We start from the raw sequence: 14,735 nt of genomic DNA on the forward strand, positions 1-14,735 counted from the left end.
TAGTGTAATGGCTAAGTGGAAGGGCCCAGGAGCCAAACTGCAAGTCACAAACAGCTGTGTGACATTTGTTGAGTCACTTAACTCGTCTGAGTCTCCAGTCATGTCTTTTGTAAAATGGGGATAATAATAATACCTACATAAGACATAAGATTGAGACTGAGAAACTAGAAGTTGAGTTAATCCATCTAAAGCACTTAAAATAGAGTCTGGCATATAGTAAATACTTAATAAATATTACCTATCATTATGCTTATTATTTATCAATTGTAAAATGTTATACAAATATTAAGTGTTATTATCCAGGCAGAGCTGGAAAAGCCCTTTGTTTCACCATCATTGGTCCATTTCTAAGAAAGAGTGAGGGTTAGCTTTTTCCAAGGAATAAACTGCTTTGGTAGACAATGACTATGGTGATGTATAGAGATGTGAAGAAAGGGGAAAAAGAATTTAGTGAAAAGACAAAAAGATGAGATAGAATGAACACTGTAAGAGAAAGCTGATGACCTGGAGTTTACTCCTAGCTGCTAACCCTTGAGCTAGTCAACCTCCCTTCCTGAAGTATAAAATTGAAATAAAACCTTTTTTACTCATCTTAAAGAAGTGCCTGCAATCGAGGCTGGGTTTAGCTCCAGGCCTATTGCAGGAGAGGTTAGTGATTAAGAAAATGGACTCTGGAACCACACTGCCTTGAATATAAAATGAAGCTTTGTTAGCTGAGTAGCTTTGGACAAGTCTCTACATTCCTGTAAGACTCAAGTTTTTTCCTCTGTTAAATGATGATAATAGTGCCCACCACACAGAGTTGCATTGAGACTTAAGTGAGATAACATAGAGACCAAGCTTAGCACAGCAAATGGCACATAGTAAGTGATTAAGAAATACTAACAAGGCTAGGACTTTCCCTGGTTGTCGAGTGGTTAAGACTCTGTACCTCCACTGCAGGGCGTGCAGGTTTGATCCCTGGTCAGGGAACTAAGATCCCACATGCCATGCAACGTGGCCAAAAAAAAAAAAATTAAAGAAAAAAGAACTACTAACAAGGCTGATGATGGCATGAAGGGTCCCACTAAGTATGGATATTCTATATTTATGCATAATGAACATCATGTTCCTTTTTATGTGTCAGAATATTAAGAAAAAAAAAAGGAGGATGACACTTCACAAAGAGACTTGAGGTTCTAGTTCAGGACATGCTCTTGCTGTCTCTTGTCGAGTTCCCCCAGGCATGAAGATAGAGGAACTTCCAAATGTAAAAGCACCTGACAACTGTAGGAGCTAGGGTTTAGGCTTTCCTGGAAACTGAGGGTCTGTCAGATACTACAGAAACAACCTGTCCTACCTTTTATGTATGTTTGGTTGCAATAATGTGCACAGTACCTGTGCAGAAAACCCCCTTGGTCACCTCTGGCCACCATATATAGTCATATATGGTCACCATGGGCCAACAAGTGTGGCTCAGAGGTGGCAAAGGGTGCTCAGTCCTCTTTTAGAACCACAGTGCCCCAGGCTCGCAGCCAGAATATCATAGTTGAAAGGTTGTATGTTTATTTTTCTGCTTCCTGCCCTAGATCCATGCTCTGCCTTTGTCTGACCTACTCTGGGCCCAGAGAAGCTGAAGACTATTGATTCTACCCCCTGGTTTTGCTTTCTGAATTATCTTTGAACTCACATGGTGGGAGGGAAGACACTAGCAAGAAACCAGAAGGCGGGAGTTAAGAGGGGTTAGGGTGTCCATTCTATCCACTCCCTCTCTGTTTTCCACAGTTAATATGCTCCTCTAAGGTCACAGCTCTTGACAGGCCTGCTCCGCTCTTGCCAGGTTCCAGAGATACAGCTCCTTCCCCTTGCCACTCTAGACCTAGGAGCGGTAATTTACAGCTTTTTCCCTTTTTGGTTCCCTTAACCCTAACCACACCTCTGTAAACAGTTCCTTCATTCAACTCTCATCTGTACAACCTTTGAGTGTGGTTTATTTCCAGATAAACACGTTATTTCCAGTGTTCACATATCCTGCACTGGGCCCATTTCTCTCCTCTGCACTGACTGCAGTGGTTCTCACAATATAGACCATGATAATCGTTGTTATTTCTTGTAAGCACCATTCCTTGTAAAGATGGGCCTTTGTTCCTAACAGTGAATAATATTTCTAGGTCCCTCAAATAATTTCTTTCATGTGTTATTTCAGTCTTCACTCTTCTTCCCATTTGCTCTCATGAGTTGGGGTAAAGGGATATTTTCCTTATTTTTAGTCATTGGAGAAGCTGGGATTGCTTCTGACACCTGCTGATGGAAGTACATGAAAACCAGTAATATATAGGGATCATAGCTCTGAATTATTTAGCTGTGGATCTGCTGATTCTTCTCAGTGAAATATCTAATACCAAAAACTCAAAATAAAATCTCTCCCTTTTTATCTCCCCAAGCCAGCTATTGACTTAGGGTAAAAAAATGCATTTGACATCATGCTGAGTTACCTTGTACCACACAACATCAGGCTCCTGATCGGACTTTTTAAAGTCATCCATGTCTGGGCAGGATATCTCCTTTCTTTTAGTGACTTCAGATTTTTCCAAATAACGGATCCTGCTATTGTAGCACAGACCTGATTCATTCTCTGCAACAGTCAAGGACATTGACACCTTCATGCAATATGTCGAGTTTCTGTAGGGATAGAGAAATAGCAAAATGGCTTTATTGGGTGTTTACACCTATGTTTTTACTCTGTATATTTCAAGAATATTGACTTTTCCACTTAGGACCTTGCCTAGAAATCAGAAACAACATGGAAACAACACAGAACATTTTTCTACTTCAACTGACATGAAGATATGGAACAAAATGCTAATGTGGACATCTCTGGCCATGAGATAGCTACATAGAGCAGCTGTACCCATCTTCTGAAATGTAAAACAGTCAGACTGCTTTCCCAGTGGTAAACATTGCTATGTTGACAATCTGATAGCAAAAACTTATGAGAAAGTCTATAACTAGGGCTATAGCCATTTCTGGTTTGCCCTTATGGCCAGTCCCTTAACAGGTATTCCAAGGATTGTTAATTTTTCCATTGGTTTCTAAGCCAACATTTTCTTTTATAGGATACATACCAAAAAACAGATCAACAACTTGTATGGGTATAAGTGAATCACTTTGTTGTACACCTGTAACTAGCACATCATTGTTAATTAACTATACTCCAATATAAAATAAAAATAAAAACAGATCAACATATAGAAGATACCCATTAACTCACATAGCTTTTTAAGGTGTTTACTGAGATATGTCAGGGGTCAAATTTGGGTTCCTACAAAGAACAAATCCTAGCAGAGTGGATTAATTTTATTCATCAAAACTAGAATTATAAAGGAATTTCAACATTGAATTTTACCATAAAGCTGCTTTAGAAATTGGACATTACTGGGCTAACCCATAATAGAAGGGTATTTATGAAATTGAATTCTGCCTTCATTTCCCTATATATATCCCATGACATTTCCCTACCCTACTCTACCTAGACTCCAGAAGATATCAACCTCACAAAAGAAATCTGGAAAGTATGAGGAAGAGATCAGAAGCAGCCTGGTAAGACTCAAAAGAAGGTCAACTGTAAATCTCTTGGTGAGACATTTCAGAATCATATGTGTTCTAAACATCAAGAGATACCTGCTGTTAAAAAACAAAAGTGCCAGGGATAATTCAAAACCGAGTATTTTTACAACTAAGTAAAAACAATCCTGATAAATGGGATTAACATGCCAACCAATAATTTTAAGATGGCCTCAAATGATTGTTACTATTTGTACTTCTTAGTATTCATTGAAATTTCACAATATGCCAGACACCATACAAAACACAGGAGTGCAGATGGCTGCTGCCCATTGGGTTTACAAACTAAGTTAATCAAAATGACTGCTACTTGGATTTCTAGTGAAGTTAATTACTGGCAAGTACTCCTGACTATGTGATGCCTGTGTCATCTGAAGATACACTTCCATTCTGATATTCAGATGTAACCCCATTATACAATGTAGATTGTGAGCTATTGCTTTTCTCTCTTCCTCAATGTAGGTTCTTAGGGTTTAATATATGGCCACTAGGGATCAAATGTAAGAACATTTAATTCTATTAGATGTTTGACAGCTTCTTTAAGAGCCATGAAGCTAAAGCCACCAGAAATGTTTTTAAGTCTCAGCCAATAAGGTAAAATTTGGTTCAATCAATTTGGCTCTTCTTGACTCCATTTTCAATACTTCAGTGCTAAACATGCCCATGTCTTCTTGCTTTCTTTAACATCCTACATGATGTGGCCTATCGTAACATTCTGTCCTTCACTCATTAGGGTGCAGTCGCAATCGTATTTACTCTGTTTCTTGAATATACTAAGCCTATTTGAGCCATGGTTGTTTATACTTGCTCTTCTCTTTGATTTTCTATCATGTGCTTTTTGTTAAGTGTGAGCAAAGAATTTGTTGCTCTTGTTCATCACTCTATTCCTGGGATCTAAGTTGATAGCACGGGCTTAGTAAATGTTAGTTGATTAAATGTGTGGGCATCAAAAGGTATGTATTCAAGAGACATGTCCTCCCTGCTCTACTTTTGCATAAACTCATTATGGAACTAACCACCCCATCCCCATTCTACAGAGTCATGTGTGTATGTGGCTGGTCAAATATCACATTCCCTGTTTAAATATGACTCAAGATAATTCTGCAGGTATTCTTGTACCACCAGGGTAAGGATTAGCCAAATTTGGTGCATCAGCATACCAGCAAAGAAAAAACTATAATGACTATATCTGGGAGACAAGGAGGACTAGGGTATGTATAGGGGATGGAAGGAAGATAAATGGTCACAGTTTTTAAAAAGTTTTAAACGAAGCAGAAAGAAAATCACCTCTGCTAAGAATGTAAAATATTATGAACAGTTGTTAATGTCACAGACTTTGATCATATCTGTTCCATGGTATCCATCCATACAGGTGAAATCTTCCCATTTTTGTGTTACAAACCCAGGGAGAGAGAGCTGTTGTCCAGCAGTCTCAACAATAGAAGTATTAGACAGAATGTACAGTTCCCTGAAAGGAGCTTACTATCCCAGATCTATTTAGTCCTGAGGATAAAATAGGATAGACTAAGTAAGGGACCAATATAATATTGTGGTTTCATAACAAAGCACTAGCTTTGAACTAAGATCCACTAGGTTCAACTAGCTCTGTGTCCTTGAGCAAGTTATGTAACATCTCTCAGTCTCAGATTCCTCAGCTGAAAAATGAGGATAAGAAATCCTTTATGGTGGCTCCACTGGAGTTTGGAGGAGGAAGCTCTTTTATTATACAAACTTAAGCAAAAACAAGTTTACTGTTTTCAGTTGGAATGGTTATAATATCTGACCTCTCCAGGCTGCTGTAACTATTAAGCAAATATAAAACATGTAACACAGCATCTGACCCATAGTAAATATTTAATAGACTGCCATTAGAATTGTTTTTTTTTTGTTTTGTTTTTTTTACCACTTGTATTAGTTCCTACATATATTGTTGATAAATTAATAATTATAATTTATATGTGATGTAGTAATTGTGAACAATCATCAGTATAATAAAAACAATACATTGGCAGTGATGGGTTAAGATATGCCACTGGCCTGGGGTGCCACTTGAGAGAAGAGTCTAGAAGAGGTCAGTTAGGCAAAAGGCCTAGTACCAGTGTGCCATGAAGGTCTGAAAGGATCAAAAAGATATGCTGACCTAGGCACAAAAAGAAGTTAATCAAGAGAAAGCAACTAAGGCAAGAAGGAACTTCCAGGTACTGTGAATACCAGCTACTAGGCAAAGGCCAGAACTTTGGAGGTCGAATTGTTAGTAAGAGTTCCACTAAGCCTTTTGCAAGTTTCTTAGACAAACACCTTCTATAATAAAGCCCAGACCCCTAGGCAAGGTTTCGTGTTCCCTCTCCAAAATGCCCAAAGTATACACTATGTAGGTCATGCCAGCAGCACTTTCATTAACTTGGGATGAGGATGAGGGCAGGGAACCCACCCTGGAAATGGCTGATAGGTTGAAGGAGGAAATATTCTCTAACCCTTATCCACAAACAATCTTGACCAGGGCTCTGCATGAATTCACTCTTGCTCTGGTCTTTACCATGTAAAAGCCTGCTGACAGATTGCTTGTTACCCCATGAGCAAGCCCTAGTATGAAGTCCTTGATGACGACCAAATTCTCCGGAACTCAAGACAAGGCCTGGTGTGAGTCCTGTTGTTTCCATTGCTGACTTGGGGAAGGTGTGATCAAGGATGTCTGACAGTCTGAGACTCAGATTGATTTTGATTAGTTGTGTAATCCAGCCCTGGCACAGTTCCTGTTAATAATCTTGCATTATATAGATTTTACTTTGAAAAATGCCGCAGGCCAGTTCTATTTAAAATGTTTCCTGCAACTGGGACCTAAAAATGTTACTTTTCTTTCATTAGGTACAATTAGAGCTGTGCAAGTTTGAGGAGGCAGACTGACAAGTGTGCAAGAATGGGAATTGTACTTTTTTCTGTCCTCCCTTCACATCCTGAGGGGGACAAGGAGCACATTCAGGCTCAACATGAGCAAAGGGCCTTCACAGTGATGTTGCAGCAATGCCTTACAATTGTATACATTTGTAATCTTTCAAGTATTTCCATATCTCTTGTCTTACTTAATTCTGGCAATAATCCAGGAAAAGGTGCACGGTAAGTATCATCTACATTTTGTATAGGAGTAAAACAGAGACACAGAGAGGATAAATAACTTAGTCAAGATCATATAGCTGGTCAGTGGCTTAGAACCAAGGTTCTGGCTGTTAGCCCCTGGCCACTCTCAGAACTTGGTGCTATCAGCTGAACTAACTCATGGTTATCCACACCAACTTGGGGATGCTCACAGAAAGAAATGCAGATGTGTACAGATAACACTTAAAGAACACTGTTATTAAAATGCACAGCACAGAATTTTCAAATTTGTAAATAAACCTTGCTTTCTATTCCAAAGGTTTAATGTTAGCTACTTTAGGTCATAATTTATACACTTTTTTTGCAGAAATATTTCTAAGGGACAATGTTGATCATCTTGGGTTTCCTAAGGGGAAAAGTGAGACCTAGGATTTAAAACATACATGAGAAATACAGATGCCCCTTTCCAATTCCCATTTATAAAACATGCTAATATTATAAAATCTAAAGTTGTATTTCAAAATATGAGTTTAAGTGCATTTGCTGTATCACCAGGGTTAGCCTACTGAAAATAAACTAAATAAATTAGGGAATTCTTTCATATCTAAAAGCAGAAGCCCAGAAAAAATGTGTCAGGATATAGTTGAAACTTTTCTAAATGGTTCCTTCAACTGTCTTATCTTCATTTCAAAATACTTTCCTTGAAAATCACAGAACTATCTAATGGTTAGTAAACTAAAACCAAGTTTGTTTTCTGATATTTTTGAAATGTGAATTGACCACTATGCATAACTATCAATTAATCAATCTACCATTACTGGATGATATTGTCCTCAAACCAAAAGAACTATGAACTGATATTATACCAATTCAGGGAAGGGAAACAAATGAATAAACAAACAGGATATTAGGCCCTTTGGTGAATTCCATTTCTTGAGAATCATTATAAAATAAGAAGATTTTACTGAAAAACATATTTGTGTGGAAAAGGAGACTTTCAGATGAGTGCAGAAATAAGTACATATAACTGCAAACATGAAATGTTAATACTTTAAAAGACCAAGAGGAGAAAAAATGGGGGAGGATATAAATTACTAATATCAGAAATAAAAGAGGGGACATACAAATCCCATGAATACTAAAAGGATAACATAGGAATATTGTGAACAGCTCTATGCCCACAAATCTGATAACCTAGATGAAATGGACCAATTTTTTGAAAGGCAGAATCTGCCAAAACTCATACAAGAAGAATCAGACAATATGAATAGACGTATAGCTATTAAAGTAATTGAATAGATAATTAATAACCTTCCAAAACAGAAAGCACCAGGCCCAGATAGATTCACTGGTAAATTCTATCAAATATTTAAGAAGGAAATTATATCAATTCTCTATAATCTCTTTCAGAAGATAGAAGCAGAAGGAATACTTTCTAACTCATTCTATGAGGCCATCATTACCCTAATACCCAAACCAAAGACATTAAAAGAAAACTGCAGACCAATATTTCTCATGAACATAGATGCAAAATACTCAACAAAATGTTAGCAAATCAAATCCAATAATGTATAAAAAGAATTATACACCACAACCAAGTGAGATTTATCCTGGTTCGACATTCAAAAAGCAATTAATGTAATCCATCATATCAACAAGCTAAAGTAGAAAAAATCACATGATCAGATCAGTAGACACAGAAAAAGCATTTGACAAAATCCAAAACGCATTCATAATAAAAACTCTCAGTAAACTAGGACTAGAGGGGAAATTCCTCAACTTGATAAAGAATATCTACAAAAAACCCTACAGTTAACATATTTAGGGTGAGAAACTAGAAGCTTTCCGACAATGACCAGGAATAAGGCAGTATGTCCTCTCTCACTACTCTTTTTCAACGTTATACTGGAAGTCCTAGTTAATGCAGTAGACATGAAAATTCATAGATTACATGATTTCCTATGTAGAAAATCTGAAAGAACTGACAAAAAAATGCCTGGAACTAATAAGCATTTATAGCAAGGTTGCAGGATATAAGGTTAATACACAAAAGTCAATTGCTTTCCTATATGTCAGAAATGAACAAGTTTTAAATTTGAAATTAAAATCACAATACCATTTATATTTTAGAAAACCCTAAATGAAACACATAGATATATATCTAACAAAATATTTACAAGATCTAGATGATGATAACTACAATACTGAGAAGAACAAAGCTGGAGGACTGACACTACCTGACGTCAAGGTCTACTATCAAGCTATAGTAATTAAGGCATTGTGATAATGGGGAAATAATAGACAAATAGATCAATGGAATAGAATGTTGAGCCTGGAAATAAATCCACATAAATATAGTCAACTGATCTTTTTTTTTAAACATCTTTATTGGAGTTGCTTTACAATGGTGTGTTAGTTTCTGCTTTACAACAAAATGAATCAGTTATATATATACATATGTTCCCATATCTCTTCCCTCTTGCGTCTCCCTCCCTCCCACCCTCCCTATTTTTTTTTTAATCTGAGAAATCTTTCCTTTGCCTTCATTTTTTAAAAAATTATTTATTTTATTTTTGGCTGCGTTGGGTCTTCTTTGCTGCATGGGGGCTACACTTTCTCTAGTTGCAGCAAGTGGGGGCTACACTTCCTTGCAGTGCACGGGCTTCTCGTTACAGTGGCTTCTCTTGTTGTGGAGCATGGGCTCTAAGCTCATGGGCTTCAGTAGTTGTGACTCGTGGGCTCTAGAGCTCAGGCTCAGTAGTTGTGGCACACGGGCTTAGTTGCTCTGCAGCATGTGGGATCTTCCCGGACCAGGGCTCGAACCCGTGTCCCCTGCATTGGCAGGAGGATTCTTAACCACTGAACCACCAGGGAAGCCCTCAACTGATCTTTGGCGAAGAAGCAAAGGCAATACAATGGAGCAAAGACAGTCTTTGCAACAAATGGTACTGGAACAACTGCACATCCACATGCAAAAAAAAATGAATCTAGACACAGATCCTTATGCCCATCACTAAAAGTAACTCAGCATGGGTCACAGACCTAAACATAAAATGCAAAACTATAAAACTCCTAGAAGACAACATAGAAGAAAACCTAGATGACATTGGATATGGCAATAATTTTTTTAAATTACAACACCAAAGGCATGATCCATGAAAGAAATAATTAATAAGCTGAACTTCATTAAAATGAAAAACTTCTGCTCTACCAAAAACAGTATCAAAAGAATTAGAAAACAAGCCACAGACTGGGAGAAAATATTTGCCAAAGACACATCTAATAAAGTTATCCCAAATACACAAAGAATTCTTAAAACTTAACAATAAGAAAATAACCCGACATAAAAATGAGCCAAAGACCTTAACAGACACCTCACCAAAGGAGGTACACAGATGGCAAATAAGCATTTGGAAAGATGTACATCATATGTCATCAGGGAAATGCAAATTAAAGCAATGAGATACTATTGCACACCTACCAGAATGGCCAAAATCCAGAACAAGTGACATCACCAAATGCTGGTGAGGATGCAGATCAACAGGAACACTCATTCATTAATGGTAGGAATGCAAAATGGTACAGCCACTTTGCAAGATAGTTTGACAGTTTCTTACAAAACGAAACATACTCTTACCATGTGATTTAGTATTCATGTTCTTTGGTATCCATCCAAAGGAGTAAAGAAATTATGTCCACACAAAAACCTGCACATAGACATTTATAGCAGTTTTGTTCATAATTACCAAAACTTAGAAGCAACCAAGATGTCTTTCAGTTAGGTGAATGGATAAACTGTGGTGCATCTAAGACAATGGCATATTATTTAGTGCTAAAAAGAAATGAGCTATCAGGCCAGGAAAGATATGGAGGAACATTAAATACATGTTACTAAGAAAGAAAAAAAAAGGCACTCTATAAAGGCTACATACTGCAGGATTCCAACTATGTGACCTTGTAGAAAAGGCAAATCTATGGAGACAATAAAAGATCAGTGGTTGCCAAGATTTGGGGGGAGGTATGAATAGGTAGGGTACTGAGGATTTTTAGGGTAGTGAAAATACTCGTTATGATACTATAACTGTAGATACATGTCACTATACATTTGTCCAATCCCATAGAATGTACAATGCCAAGAGTGAACCACAATGAAAACTATGGACTTCGGGTGATAATGATGTGCCAATGTAGGTTAATCAATTGTAACAAATGTTCCACTCTGATGAGAGAGGTTGATAATGGTGTATGCATGTATGTGGGCAGGAGGTATATGGGAAATCTCTGTATCTTCCTCTCAATTTTATCATGAACCTAAAACTTCTCTGAAAAATAAAGTCTTTTTTCAAGAAAAGACCAAGAGGGCCAAAGCTCTGACCAATTTCTTAATATTATCATTTTATGAAGAGCCACAACCTTTTAGATGAATTCAAATGACATTTTTGAGAAACTTCTATGTGCCATGCTGATTGGGTATATTAAAAAAAGCAGATGTAAACTTAACACAATAACAAAAAATATCTGTGCTATAATAAGTTGAGGGAATACAAGATCTTTTGAAAATGTCACTTTTCTACTTTTCAGTCTATAAGCAAATAACCTTATTTATAGTTGTGAAGAGTTCAGGGATTTTTGTGTTTTTTGTTTGTTTTTTAATAAACAATGTTATCTTTCATGGGTGATATCTCTAGTCTATAATAATGTCAATATAATAGGTTTGAATTTATGTACATTCGTTCCATTAGGCAGAAACACAGTTAATAAACAAACAAGGATTCATTGTAGGTGTGAACAGGGAATACTTTATTAACTTCTCCCCTGCTGAAATGAACACTCAGCCTTTGGAATGACATTGATAATCTCCAACCCAGGACTATTCAAACATAATTTCCTAATGGTTCTTGATGCAGTCCAAGAAAAGGTCAACCCAGGGACTTGAACTGAACTGGACTTGAGAATTCTCACTGCTTGGGAATGTGGCCACTACGGTCAGAGAGGCTTCGTTTCAAATCCCTACTCTATCATGCCCTAACCATGGATCTTTAGACAGGTCACTGAGCTTCATTTTTGTATATGTAAAATGTGAATAATAAAAGTTATCCTAATAGAGTTGTTTTGTTACACAAGTGTTAAAAAACATGTAGGGTCTGAGATTTTTACCATACTTCTAATTTTCATGGGTGTTGGTAGAAGACAAGAGACTCTTGGGTCAGAAACAATGGACAGTTAATTATTCACAGCAATAGAAATAGCCAGAATATCAGCATTTGTTTTGCTTCCCCAAACCCAGTTCCCACAAGGCAATACAAAGAGGGCCAGATGACACCAGCACAAGCAGTAGGCTGCATTACAGGACAGGAATCCCAAGCTTAGGAGGCACAACTCTTTAATAATGGGACACAGGCATGCCTGCCTTTTGCTCCAGAGGGAGATACTATCTATATTTTCCAAGGCTGCAAGCAAAACTGTCATTTGCTCTGATGGGAGGCGCAATTTCTACCTTTTACGACTGTTCTCTATACATACATCCCTGAAAAGATAATCTGGGACAAGGGACAGTGCCTCTGTGCATAAGCCATGCAGAAATGCAAGAGATCCATAGGGAATTGTCTCTCAACAATGAGTTAATTTAAAGCTCTTAGCACAGTACCTGACATGTGGTAAGTGCTCCATAGAAAGTAACCCCCTCTTACATCATCACCACTGTATAATTAATACATTATCCACTGACTCCCAAACCAAACTGTAAAGTAAATCTAGATGTTTTGTTTTGTTGTTTAAAGAAAGAGTAGCCAATGGACCAGGTTACAATAGAAATTATATATATTCTAAAAACTACTGGCTCAAGATAAAATTTGTTATCAAAATATCATTCACCCTGAATTCAAAAAAAACTATAATTTATCTGGGGGTGGAGTAGTTAAGTCAGATACCTACTCAAGAAAAATATTGCCTGTGTGTGTGTGCGTGTGCGTGTGTGTGTGTGTAAAATAACCCACTCATAGATAACTGAGAATTTTGGATCTTTCCTGTGGCAAGTTCGTCACCATTCTCAAGGAAAGCAATTTCAATCTGCCACCTAGGGGTGTGGGTAACTAGTTAAAAATCTGTTGCCAGTGGCTGACCGACATGTGGGTAAAGGTAAGGGAATAATCAAGGGAAATTCAAAAGATTCCCCGCCACTATCATAACCCACAACATGTTACGAGTGACCCCTGATTTATTGTTTGGTTGAAGACAATTTTTCACTGACTATAACTACAGTTGAACAGTGAGGAGGTTAGGGGTGCCAATGCTCTGTGCAATCATAAATCCACATATAACTTATAGTTGGCCCTCCATATAAATGGTTCCTCCATCTGTGGTTCTGCATCCATGATTCAACCAACTGTGGATTGTGTAATACTGTAGTATTTACTATTGAGAAAAACTGGCACCTATGTGGACCCATGCAGTTCAAACCCATGTTGTTCAAAGGTCAACTGTATTTCTTACTTCTTCACTGCTTCCTATTTAGATTACACTAATATTTTTGTATCTGTCAAAAAGTAGTTTTATAATTATTCTTATAATATTCACAAAAGTTTTGCTTTATCGTCCAAGTTATATTGCAAATACTTCAAAAGCACCGAGCTTCCTTTATATGTGGTTATCTTGCTCCTCATACAGTAGCCAGAATATTCTCTCTATCTTTGTGTTGACAATTATATAAGTTAGTTGTCTTAGCAACTAAGCTGTCATATCCTATGCCTCCATGATCTATTCTCTGATCCCTGCCTACCCACCATAACTGTCACTGTCAGAGGTCTTAAAAGACTGGTAAACATTCAAAATTTCTGCATGCTGCTATAACTTCACTCTATGACCCACTAACATTTGGTTTCTTCCCCATAATTCTTTTGAATTTCTATAATTAGACTCAAGGACATCTTACTAGCCAAATCTAATGACCTCTTGTGTACCCTCAGCCTATCTTACCTCCATGCATAGTTTGAAACTTGTAACTCTCCTTCAACTTTCTAAATCTCTTGTTACTTCTAAGATATCTCTCACTTAGGATTGTCTACTTCTCTGACCACTCCTTATAACTCTACTGCTGGCTTTTCTTCCCTGAGCTATCTCCAGAATGTTAGCCATCTTCCCCTAGGCCTCAGGTTTCCTGCCTCTGTTTTGTTTGCTTGCTTATTTGTGTTTTTCTTCTCTCCCTCCAAACTTCATCTCCAGAAATTTTGTTCAAGCACTAGATTCCAACCACAAACTAAGTGCTGAAGACATCCAAATGTATAATATTTTTCTCTAGCTCTATCCTCTCTCTTAAGATCCAGCCTAGTACATCCATCTAACTATGATTCCATATTACTGTCATGAAAGCACTTATCAGTCCCAAACTGAACTTAGTACCTCTTCCCTACAGTCTGTTATTCCTCCTGTATTATCTATCATGATTAGAGGCATCACTACCTAGTTGCTCAAGTCAGATGCCTCAAAGTCATCTCCACTCCACCTCTCCATACTTATCTCCCTTATACAATTGGCTAACAAGTTTCGCTAATTCTATTTCAAAATTCTCTCCTTATCTGATATTTCACCTAGGTCCTGCCACAGTTCAAGCCCTAATAGTGTCTTGCCTGTACTACTAAAGTAGGATCTTAACAGGTTTCCCTGTCTTCATTTTCTCCCTCCTCCAATCCTTTGGCCAAAAGAAATTATTTATCTTTTATTTCCTAAAAGTGTTTATAAGCAGAAGTGGAAGGATGGTAGCATACAGAGGCAAGTGATCACAAGCTGAAGTTCACATTTAAAGTGTTATAGAAGGAATAAAAAAGGTAGGGCAAAAGATGTTCTGAGGCTAGAAGAAGAGACGGCAAAGAAGTAAACAGGTAAGCTATAAAGCTGTCGATGAGAGTGGACAGTGGCAGAAAGGAAGAGGTCAAGGGAGGAAAGCTAGGGATCTGTCCTAGGCACTCTGTTTTTCTTGTTCTATATCCTCTCCCTGGGTTATTTTAACCACTGCTTCAAATCCAGCTTCCACTTCTCAATAC

The 14,735-nt window shown here is 37.5% G+C and overlaps 1 protein-coding gene across 1 annotated transcript in view; it reads right to left on the reverse strand.

Annotated features, from left to right (window-relative positions):
• Nucleotides 1–2,606, reverse strand: part of IL1RAPL2 (interleukin 1 receptor accessory protein like 2) — a 504,586-nt gene extending 501,980 nt beyond the window's left edge. The window contains exon 1 of the mRNA XM_060138167.1: nt 2,475–2,606. Coding sequence (XP_059994150.1) covers nt 2,475–2,525 — 51 coding nt within the window. The 5' untranslated portion in view covers nt 2,526–2,606. The remainder of the gene's footprint in view (nt 1–2,474) is intronic.
• Nucleotides 2,607–14,735: the final 12,129 nt, after the last annotated feature.

This window comes from Lagenorhynchus albirostris, chromosome X, assembly GCF_949774975.1.
Source record: "Lagenorhynchus albirostris chromosome X, mLagAlb1.1, whole genome shotgun sequence".
Lineage (NCBI taxonomy): Eukaryota > Metazoa > Chordata > Mammalia > Artiodactyla > Delphinidae > Lagenorhynchus > Lagenorhynchus albirostris.